The 12458-nt window shown below is 38.7% G+C and overlaps 1 protein-coding gene across 1 annotated transcript in view; it reads right to left on the bottom strand.

Moving 5' to 3' along the window:
* The window catches only part of SUMF1 (sulfatase modifying factor 1), a 1255299-nt gene that overhangs the window by 502544 nt on the left and 740297 nt on the right, over window positions 1-12458 (bottom strand). The window contains exon 5 of the mRNA XM_044076406.1: window positions 12101-12223. Coding sequence (XP_043932341.1) covers window positions 12101-12223 — 123 coding nt within the window. The remainder of the gene's footprint in view (window positions 1-12100; window positions 12224-12458) is intronic.

The raw sequence follows: 12458 nt of genomic DNA, 5'->3' as shown, positions 1-12458 counted from the left end.
AGCATAGAAAGTACAGTTGTCTCCACTTATCATAAATGTAGATGCTCGAGTGTGTTCACTGTTGGAATAACAATCATATGGGATATCACTGTTGTGCTAGCTCTTGGTCAGCCCAAAATACCAGATACGTCATCCCCTCTTCCTGAGGTAGTGGATGAAATTGACCTGATGTTAGGATGATTGGTTATAAGGGTGGTCAGCTGGCATCATGTTAACAGGTTTTTCCTGTCTTGCTGTGAAGGAACCCACCTCACCAAGAGCACAAGGCATTCAAACTGTCTGAAAACCGGAGCTAGTTGGTGGGGGTTCCTCCAAAGGAAGAAAAGGGATAGGGGGTCCACCCCTAATCATTATGGGCAACAAAGGGGAAGGAGGGTGGGAAAGAATACTGCAACAGTGAAGACAGTTGAACTTCAACACTTATGGTAAGTGGACATAACTATGTTTTGCTGTTGCAATAATGACAATATGAGAAGAATTTCAAAGCACAGAAGGGAGTATTTGGAAAGATTATGGTAAAGCCTGAATGCCCTGCAAAATAGCAGAGGCAAACTCAGTCCTAACCTTGAAGAAAACATGTAAACTGTAGTGCTTGGTAAATGTGTGGACAGAAATGGCATCTTCCATTACTTCTTTGGTGGGAACCCCTCTAAGGAAGGCTGCAGAAGCAGCAGTAGTCCTGATGGAATGTGTTCTTATTTGATTGGGGACCTGTTTACCATGGTGTCTACAGCAAAAGGAAATACATCTAGAAATCCATTTTAAATGGATTGTTTGCTTATAAACTTCGCTACCTTGTTTCTAGCAAAGGTCACAAAGAGCAGGTTTGTTTTCCTAATGTTCTTGATTTTGTCAAGATAATATGTGAGCTGTCTGTAAACATCTAAGGAAAGAAAAATACACTCTCCCGTGTTTTGAGAATGTGGAAAGAAGGCAGGAAGGTGGACAGACTGACTGAAAAATATTTTAGTGACCACCACTGACATAAATAAAGGATTTGTCCTAAGAAAGACCATATCACGATGGAAGATAAGAAGGGATCAGTGTACATTAGGGCTTGCAATCCCAAGAATCTCCTAGCTGAAGTAATGGCCCCAAGAAAGACAGTTTTCCAAAACAGAAATGTGATGTCAACAGCAGCTGCAGGCTCAAAAGTTGCTGGGTAAGTTTTTCCAAAACAAAAACTGAGATCCCAGGAAGAAGGTAATCACCTGGGAGGCCTGACATGAATGGTGCCCTTCAGAAACTGTTTCAGAAGGGGATCAGAGAAAAAAGATGGCTGCAAAGGGAGGCAGACAGAAATGACTGAAGCATGGATCATAAAGGAGTAATGAGAAAGGCCTGAATTAAATAATTCTGCTAATTAAGTCAATACCAAAGGTAACTTTTCAGTACGTGGTAGATGGGCTTTTGAATGGCACCAAACAGAAAACACTTGCTGTTTGGATAAATAACCTCTAGTGCTCATTTTCTGTTGTTTTTCAATGTAGCCAAGATATCCTTATCAAAATAAATCCCATGAGCAGAAAATATTAAATTATCCGAGCTGTACTCACAACAAGCTCTGACTGGGGTGTATAATGGTTTCTCTGTTACGTGTTAGCAGGTTCACACTCCAAAGTAGCATTATTGCTTGCTCATGCTATAGAGGAAAGGAAACATGATGTTTCAGCCAAAGAAGTTAGGACCACCTTTGGCCCTTCCTTCCTGACCTTAAGTAATACCTTGAGGATGAGAGGCATGGCAGAGAAGGCATACGGAAACAGATCTGTCCCTTGAAAGGAAAAGGCATCTGTCCACAAGGTCTTACTGCCTGTCGTCCTTGTGCAAAATTTTTCCAACTGGTTGTTTTGACTTGAGTTGAAAAGGTCAAAGGTTAATTTCTGGCATACTCCATTTTTTACTTGTGTGTCAAAAAATATCCCTGTTTAGACTCCACTCATGGGGATCTGCCTCTGACCTGCTGAGTTGGTCTGCTAAGAGGTTGTTTTCTCCTTGTAGGTACTGGGTCATTAAATGCAGCCACATGGCGAAGTAGGATAGGAGTGTGTTACATCACTATGGTGTTGTCTGTCTTTATCAGAAGAACATCTGGTTTACAGGCTTTGGTCTTATAGGTATGCTAAAATTCCTATTAAAACTGCCAAAATCTCTTTTAGGTTTATGTTGCTCTTTAAGGAGGATTGATCCCAATGTCCCTGAACTTTGAGACCACTAGAATGTGTTCCCCATGCCAGGTCTGAAGTATCCGTGGTTAGGATCAGATTCTGAGGCTGCATCTGGTAGGGAATTCCCTTGTTTAGACTGCAGGCTTGAATCCACCAGTCTAACTTCTTTAAACATGGGTGGAGCTGAATTTTGTAATTCAGGGAATGTCTGTGTTAGCACCACACACTCTTGAGGTACCACATGGATCTTTCTCATGTGCAACTTCACCAAAGGATTAATCAGGATACACGAGGCCATGTATCCCACCACTCACAGGGCTTCCGTTGCTGAGATGGCTGTCTGAAGCAGGACCGAGTGGAAGTACTGTGCTAAAAAAGAAAAGAAACCTTTTCCTTGGAAGGAAGAACATTTATAGACTGGTGTCTAGCAGAGCTCCTAGGGACATAAACTTGTATGATGGGGTCAGATTGGACCTCTTCAAATTGAGGGTAAAATCCCAGTTTAGAGAAAATAGTAATGTGAAATGAAGAGCAGACTGCAGATCCCTGTGAGAGTCTACCTGAATCAGGCAATCATCCAGGTGGGGGTAAATCTGAATGCCCCCGTCCTGCAAAAGGCAGTCATTGGGGCCAGACACTTATTAAAAATTCCAGTTCCAGTAGACAAGCCAAAAGGCAGAGCAGGGAATTGATGATGTTTCCCACCTGCTCTGAAGCACAAACACCAACTGTGTGCTTTTGCTAAAGAAATTTGGAGGCAAATATCTTTTACATTTAAAGTGGCCATGGCTGTCTGGGGAGCATAGCATGGACAGAAACATTTTCAGGGTTAACATTTTGAACTTGATAACTAGCATGAATCTTTTTAGCCTTGAAAGATCCAAGAGCGGCCTCTAGGTTCCTTCTTTCCTTGGAACAAGGAACAGTCTGGAGTAATACCCTGTGTCCTTTTCTTATAGGGGAACAGGTCTGAGATGGAGCCTTGAGCTAACAGGTCTACATGAGTAACAGCCCCATGGAGATGACCCCTTGGAAGTGAAAGAATACCTATGGCTTTGGGAGAGAGAAAAACTACAGTGCATAGCCTGATTTGATTAAGTTCAAAACCCACTTGTCCTAAGTAATGATTTCCCATTCTTTGTAGAATAGGGAAAGCCTCCCCCCAGTTTTGGAGAAGCTGGGTAAGATAGGATGAAAGGGCCAGGAAAGGGAAAGGTTGGGGGTGGGACCTGAAAGGATGTGAACAGGAAAGGGCCCAGTCGAGTCATGGCTGTTCCCCTAGTGAGGAGACCCATTAGGCCTATTTGCATAGTTAGCTTGCCATCTTTTTTAATGTTTCCATTGTCTGTATTTTTGGTCCTTTTCTCTCTTCCTGTACATTGGGAGGAAGGAAAGGACCAGTGCTTGGTGAGGTAATTCTGGCTAAATCTTGTTGGTTAAACCTGCAAGAATACATGGATTTAGCCTAGGCTTTGAGACACCCTGCTTGATGCATCTAAAGCATCAAATCTACAATACAAACAATGCTTAGCAACATAAGAACAACAGTTGCACAGATCTAGCTAATCTTTGGTGAGAGCTTTACCCTCCATTTCCTCCAGTCTTTCCTTCATTTGATCCAGAAGGATTTTCTGAAACTTAACTTCAAGGAAAGGCAGTTGAGAGTTCCCATGGCAAGAGAGGCTGAAGTGTACATTTTTTTACCAAATCTTTCAAGGGTTCTTACTTCGTTTTCATTTGGCAATGAGTTCCTAGATGTATTTCTCTGAGCTCCTGAGGCACCACTTCAGGATCTGTCACAGGATTTCTAAACAGGTGGTTATGGGAGTCCAGAACCTGATAAACATGGTCTGCTTTCCTAGAAGTGGGTGGATGGGAGTCAGGCTGCAGGGAAGAGTGAAGTATGACATCATCCACTATCTATAGTATTGGATGAATGGCCAAAGGTTTATGCACAGGGAGTTTTAAGAATTCTCTAACCTTCTTCTTACACTGAGGGTAGCCTTGAGCTTCTCTGTGGAAACAATCCCTCATTTTATGGAGTATTTCCCAAAAAGTGAAATCCTCAGGTGGTGAAGCTGAGGCAAGATCATCATCAGACTTTTGAATCAGCATGTGAACCAGTAAGAAGTTGGTCAGCATATGCCAATCCATCCTTTTTAGAGTCATAGGAGTCAGTAGAATCTTACAGGGAAAGTGATTCTCTTTCTTTTCCTAGAAGATTATCCTGTAGCATGGGTTCCAGCAGGAGTGTGCTGCTTAGATCTCACAGTTTGAATGAGATCATCCAGTCTGAGTAGATGCTGCTGGTAGGCCTGTTGGAGCTAAGAGCCTGAAGTCCCTGGCTGTCGCAAGTTAGTAGTAGTCCTTTTAAACTTGGCCTTAGGCTTGGGTCTAGGTGTGGCACTGGATGTACTGGGACTAGACCATGGGCAGGCAGCCATGGCCTGCACTCTATCTTCTGAGGACTCCTCTCTATGCAAGGGATCCTTCAACCCCTGTGGAAGTACAAAGGGCTGCTGACACATCTCCCTTCAAAATGGTCTTGACAGAGGTCTCACTGAAGGTTACTGTGAAAGCATCTCCTCTTCATCAACAGTCAGGAGACTGGGTGGATTGGAAAACACTGTCATCCACTACACTTACATGTTTCAGATGCTTCTCCCTAACTTTATGAGAGGAATCAAAGTCAGTGGACCCCATACTGTGTGAATGTCCCTGATGCTTTTTTCCTTGTTTATGAACTGAGCTAATGATTCAGCTTTATGCTAGATAGTTCTTCTATACAGATGAGCATAGTAGGGACAATTTGATATGGCATTCTCTGGACCCAGGCAAAAATGACACAGTATGGTAGTCTCAATGTAGAATTTGCTTTCCACTCTCAAGACAAGTATTTGTCTTAGAGAACATCTAACGATATAATGCAATGGAAACAAGAAAAGGTTCCCCAACAGGGCACTTAAATTTGAAGACCTCTGGCATGGACCAATTGCCACACACTACAAAACTGGATGTTTTGGGTTCAGACGGCATGAAAGAACTGATAACACATGGTGCAGGCTGATGACCCTTACACCCAGGTGTCTTGATGTCATGTTGGTAGCGTCTACTGGCCTAGGAAGAAAGGATGAAGTCTCTGATATTCAGGCCAGCCAAGAGCTACCACAGCAAGAATATATCATACTGTCATTACTGCAACACTTTGAACATCTGCTATTTACTGAGGTGGGAGACTGCACAGCCATACAAGGCAGATAGCTCACTCACTGCGATAGTCTTTGGACACCATGGCAGGAGAACAAATGACTATCCATTCATTACCCTACCAGATGAAGGCTGCAAACAAACTGCCACCACATAAAATCTGTTTATTTACAGAAATTAAACTCATGCGTTCATTATAGTACGACACAGCTGTAATATTTTAGTGTTATTTTTATGGTGTTATTTTGCTGGATGCTGCTTAAACTGACAAACTTAATACCTGGGCTGTATGAAGGGAATGGTACCTTAGGGATGGGTTAGCAGGCAGAAAATAGGGTACCTTTCCTTTAAAAGGAAGTTAGCTGCAGTATCTGAGGGTAAGAAAAAAATACATTACAATACACAGAAAAAAATCAAAAAGCTCATTTGTAAAACAATGAAGGACTATAAAAACAGTTAACCATTTAAATAATTTTAACTGAAGCAAAATTAGGGTAAAGCAACAACAACTATACTAAAATAAAACATACACTGAATGAACAGCATGCAATATACACCCTGTATGGCTACCCAAATTGAGTGGACATAAAAGGAAGAGGCTGTAAAAACAAAGAATAACTTGAGACAGGTGAATAGAAAAACAATATGGAGGCACAGAATCACTGGAAACAATGTAAAGCAATTGAGACAGATGACATGACTTCTGAAACTTTCAGAAGATGAATATTTAAGCTAGAGAAATCTAATGGTAGGGGAATAAACTGAGATAAAGACCTCAGTGAAACTCGGATGTCAGAAACTAGCTATATACCAAAGTCTCAAGCAGGTAGGTTGATAGCCCCAAGCCACTAAAAGGTAAAACACAACAAAGAGACTTATGGAGTTAAAAAGAATCACAGTGTGACATACAGTGCTTACTACCCACTACATAACAAATGCTACACTAAAATGAATTGTATTTATTTATACAAAGCACCCAGCTGTGGTCAGCAACCTACACAAAGGCTCAAAATGAAACAAGATGTACCGCAATCAACAGCAAAAAAGAGTTAACTGTGCCACTTTGGAGAGAAGAATTTAAGTGCTTTTGTCCATAAAATGCCAAGGACCTATCAAAACTAGCCTAAACACTGATCTGATATCACTCATTTAAACATCCAAAAATATGCCATGTGACCTATAAACACCAATCCTAAACCACTGATTAAACATGACAATAAAACCTAACATATCTCCATTAAATAAAACACGTTTCTCTCTCTCTCTCTCTATATATATATATATATATATATATATATATATATATATATATATATGTGTGTGTGTGTGTGTGTGTGTGTGTGTGTGTTGTATGTAAAACTCAGTCATATTAAAATGTAATTACATTTCATTTTTAACTCTGGATGCAAAGAAATATGCTTGTTTAGCCCCAGATTCTTGTAGGGATGGAGTTTTATTTGTCAAACAATTTTAGCAAGATCTAATCTAGTCTTCCAAGGCCCGATCTTTCCCCAGTGTCAAACTTTGTTAAAATGCACTGCTCTGTTTTCTCTATATAGAAAGCATCATGAGATATACACTTTGCCAAACAGCCCACAGCCTTAGTACAACAATTAAGTTTGCAAGGACAATGGAGCACCCTGTCGTAATTAACAACTGGGCTGTTAGGAACATCTAAAATAAACCAGCATTGGTGATACCTCCCCAATTTGGACACTATACAGGCACAATACATATCTGATGATGATTTTCTTCTAAAACCTTATTAATGTTAACTCTTCCTCTATAATCAAAGTGAGGTTGCATTACTAAAATGGACATTAGCAACTCGTTAAAGGATTTTAGCCAATTATTTTCAATGTTACTACGAATCACAATTGACACTGCTAAAATTAAAAATAAAAGCATTATTGCAAAAATCTTTGTTTTAAGTTTTGTCACATCAACAGAAGTTGGAGTCAGCCAGAATTGGTTGGCAAAATCAGATGCCAATTGCTACAACCACAATAAGCAATTTGTGAATCTTCTCCATCTTATATCCCTTTAAAGAACATATTTTTAAGAAAATCAAGCACTTGAAAAAAATGTGAATCCAGTAAAACAATATGGGACAATATAATAATTTGTCCCTTAATTAGACTCCACTTTTGATGAGATGGATGGCTTCTGGTAGACTGTAAATATGTGTTTGAAAATGTATGTTGATGAAAAAGTGAAATCAAAGAACTGATAGTTTCCTTATCTTAATATTAAATAGATTTAATAAGATAGATTCCTTATCTTAATATTAAAAAAAAATGAATTTCATAAGATGAACACATACATAAACTTCAAAAGTTAGTTGTACAATGAAGATAAAAAAATTCATCCAATTCAACAGTAGTATCAGACGATAAAGTCATGAACATCTTGAGCATTTACAGATGATAGCACAGAGCTATTTATTTGTGTCAATGTGGATTGAAGAATTAAGTATTTTTCTTGTTGACCACAAGGCAGCTTCTTGTTTCATTCTGAACATGTTTTACATTCCACAAAGATTTTTTCAGCAATGTTTTATATTTAATTTCAGAAGCAACACTTTTGCTATTTGCATTACTATTAGAAAGAATTAACTAAAAACCTTTAATGAGTCACTAATGTCTATTTTGGGAATGCAACCTCAGTTTGTTTTGAGGAGTTAACATTAAGCAATTTTAAGAAAGAACATCTTCTTCAAACATGTATTGTACTTGTATGATGTCCAAGTGTGGGAGATGCCTCTAATGCTGACTTATTTTAGGTGTTCGCAACACTTTAGCTGTTAAGTACGACAGGGTGCTACATTGTCCTGGCAAACTTAATTTGTATTCCAGGGCTGTAGTCTACTTGGCAATGTGTGTGTCACTCACTGAGGCAATCATTCATGTCTGCAGTATTTGCTCCAAGTGTAGCTATAGTCAGGGTGGCTTACTTAAATTATTTGAAGCAAGTTGCAATATATTACTAATAGCAATATATGGATAGCTTGCGTTAATTGAACTGATTTGCAATAAATTACTACTGGCAATATTTCATTAAGTGGGGCAATCACATATACTGTACCCACTCCCAAGTGTAGTCATCATAAAGGGGGTAGCTTTTTATGTTAGTGTGTTGGCTGAAACAAATAAAAACACTCTGCCAACATTTTTTACATTTGGTAAAGCTAAAGCAACCATGTATACTGCGCCAAGTTCCAGGGCGGTTACTGGAATGCAGAGGATTTCTGCCTTAATGTGTTACTACTGGCAACAAACAGAACTACATTAATGTGACTATTTTCTTTTTCTTTTATAGGAGTGAGGAATTTGCTGTACTTGTCAATGATGGAAAGCAGCTGAAACATATTACCGTGTCTAGTATATCATGCACGTGGTTAGTCAAATTTGGTCATAATGTACTTTGCATTGCTGTGGAAAGCATAAGGAGAGTAACTCCACCCATGTGCAGTATAGCTTGAATAAATGAAAGTAAAATTGGATGGCTGTGATACACAGATCTGAAGATACTTATTAATGTTTCCACTTGTAGTTCTAAATACTAATATTTTTATTAACAATACTACAACAAAATTACTATAGTCTAAAGTAGTGAGCAAGGTGCAATCCGCAAGCCAACATGAGTAAGTATGTGTGGTGAAACAATCAGCATAACATGTACATTCAAAGATATAATGACAGTCTATGAAAAGTTATGGAAAATGCAACATATTCATATGTGCTTTCATAAGGGAGGGAGTGATTTCAACAACCAGTTTTTTAAATACTACTCCTAGCACAGGGTGGTATTAAATAATGATGGTGAAAGGATATGGTCACAAAATTACAGAAAAAGGGGAATTTATTTGTTCAAAACATTCTCCATTTTCTCAGTCTGTGTAACTTCAGAAGTAGTATACACAAAGCATGGTTAAAAGCAAAGCCTCACATCTAGGGGTATAGCTCCTGCAAAACATTGTTTTATAGTGTTGTTTCACAGTTTCTGGTGTGCTTTGTTAAACTTATGAGTTCTTGCACTTTATATAAACACTGCTATGCTCCAACAGCACAGAGCAAGAAGTCAGCTGTAAGATGACATAACTTGTCAAGTACATACAGTGAAATAGTAAAAATGACATGTATATGACAGCAGTAATTGACAGTTGCTTGTGAAAGTTATGGAAATATGGCACAATTTTCACATCTGCTTTAATTATACAGGAATGGATTTAGTCCTGTACAAATGCAGCCCTGTGCAATCATAGAGTGGTAGTTAAAATGAATGACAGCAAACATATGAACACTAGGCAAGTTATAAGGACTAAAAGATGCCTAGCCACATGCACACTTAAAAGGAAATACCTCCCTTTTCAAGAACTTCTAGTACTTGCATCCCAAACTGAGCAGGGTTGTACATGATAACCCTGTTGTAAATTTATGTCTGGCCATCTAATAATCAAGAATAGCCTTAAAGATAGAGTAGTACTTTGTTTGACCTGTATTACTAACTTACTCCATAGGTTGGGAAGGCACTGAGTAAGGAACTTCTCTCTACAGTGAGCCATGCTCAACTCTTGGTATACATTTACATCCTAGTTTGGGTGTTTGTAGATCCACTGGTTTTCCAAAGAAATGAGATCAAATAGGATTGAGTTTCACGGCCTCAAAAGTGAGACAGAGGTTGCCCTGGTCCTGCCTGAAGGCCAGTTACTGCAGTGAGAGTCATGCTAATCTGTTAAGGCCTTTAATTTTCTTAGGTATTTTTGCATCTTTTCTAGGTGGGCAGTATGTTTAGATTTATGCATACTAAAGTAGGTACTGTAGTCAATGATGGGTCTTACAAGGGAAGAATATAGTGGTATAATGACTTCTTTGACTCTTGAAATTATTCCCTTCAGAAATTAACTGGGAAAAACAGACGGATTTCCTGGTTATGGAGAAAATATGATGACTGAATGGGAGAGAGCTGTCCTCTGCCTGTGACATGGGGCCTCATAATACCCCTGGACAGGTGTTATTTACAAAGTAACACACATTCTGTTAGTTATTATTCCTTGCATGTTGCCTGGGGAGCTAAAGTGTATTGTTACAGTTCTGAAACCCTCAAAGTAAAGGGAAACATTCATACTTTATCTAAGGTCAAAGAACAGAAATGTATTGTGCACAAGGATTATGTAAAAAAAAAAAAAAAAAAAAAAAAAAAAAAAAAGGGGAATCTACTGCCTTTAGCCATCTACTTAACAACTATCCAATAAAAGAGGATGTGTGTTATTATTAGACATCAACCTCAAAGCTTGACCAGAACAGTAAAGAGTCTCTAAAACTGCACCCGATCTTTAGCAATGTTTTCTGCACTATTCCATAAGGTTATCCATAAGAATATTTGTATTCTACCTATAAATTTTACAGCTGCTTCTACAGACTGCATCTCATGGCAGCATTTTTGTATTACACGAACTCTATACTAACTGGCTTTGATTACACTGATAACAATCCGACGGGATAGGCTTATCTATCTGTTAAATGAATAAATAAGGTCAGAGTGCACCTTACATGCATGGTACAGTATACAAACTTTAACAGTGCATGAAGGACCTCTGTTGAATTGCTTTTATAAATTATTGTTCATCCTCTATGATGACATCTGTCTCAACCTCTGGTTCCCTAGGTCTAATTTGCTCATCACTAAGCTATATCACCATAAAGCATCTCTCCTGGACAACATATACTAACAATTAACACTACATAGAGTAGGTGCAAAGTCTAATGATAGTCTATAGGTGTCTATAACTAAGGCTGCAACACAAGAAACATTACCTCCTAAAATGTCAGACTTTCTAGGAAAAGGTGGTGGACCTGCAGAAATGCCGAAGATAGGAAAAAAGACCCCACAGGATGCTAAACTTTTACTCTAAACTGGCTAACATTTAGTAAGATGGCTAGATTTTCCCTGTGGAAAGGGAGAAATTTAGACTTGTCTATACACTAACCCATCCCTGTGACACTTATAGATATTCTGAAAATGAGTGCATGCAAAACCTCTGCTAGAAGTGATTGTTATAAAATTATATATGGTGGCCATCGCCGTGTGGATGGTTTCTGTTTGCTGCTACACGCCCTATAAATACCAAAAAAAAGTAAAAAAAAAAAAGAATTTTAATGTACTATGGAACTTTCAACATTCACACGTTAATCAGCTTCATGGAAGTGAAAAAGTAATACTGAATGTATGTTTAACTGTTGAATACTTTAAAAGCATTGCCTGTTTGACATTTTTCCATATCAAACAATGGTTTATCATAATTCAAATAAAAAACAGAACAAAGAAAAAAATGCAATCTACATTTATTCATTTATCTCAATTCTCTATTGACCGGGTTAGTCCCACTAGATTAGTAGCCTTTTTTTAGAGGAGATCTGAGGTGGTACTTATACTACTAGGGGAAATTTGGCCAGGGCACCAAAGCACATCCCCTATACATGTTTCTATACGTGCTATGGAATCTTTTAAATCCACCTGAGTTATCACCAGCTCAAGCAGATGAGACCTCATTTTAACATCTCACCAGAAGGATGGCATATTCAGGAGTGCAGCACCCCCAAACTGCTGCACTACAGTGTCAGCATTTTCTTCCTGAAAAACTAGATTCTTATTAATGTTTACAGATGATATACAGGTTCTACATTTACAAACACCAATCTTCTTCAGTCTTCAACATAATTTACCTGTTCTCAAGTCTCCCTCGACAGGCATACTCCCATTCAGCCTCTGTTGGCAAGCGCTTCCCAGCCCAGGTACAGTATGTCATAGCATCGTTCCATGAAACATGCAGCACAGGGTGGTCCATCCTGCATGTTAAATAAAAATACAGCTGGCATCAGTAAGGGGTGATGGATATAGTATACAAGCACAGCTGCTCGATATAAGTTTAAGAATGGGATCAGACTATGAGCACAACTGAAAGATATGGCAAGGCCTACTGGAGATCTCTACAATTAGTAAATGCCTACTCAACTATAATACTGTTCATAAATGCAGATAATGTAAATGTGGACCTAGAATAATTTACAATAGCAAAACACA

The sequence above is a fragment of the Protopterus annectens genome, chromosome 7.part0 (genome assembly GCF_019279795.1).
Source record: "Protopterus annectens isolate FY-2018-M chromosome 7.part0, PAN1.0, whole genome shotgun sequence".
Classification (NCBI taxonomy): Eukaryota; Metazoa; Chordata; order Ceratodontiformes; family Protopteridae; genus Protopterus; species Protopterus annectens.
Note: the sequence above shows the minus strand (reverse complement) of the source record. Positions and strands in the feature narration are given on the sequence as shown.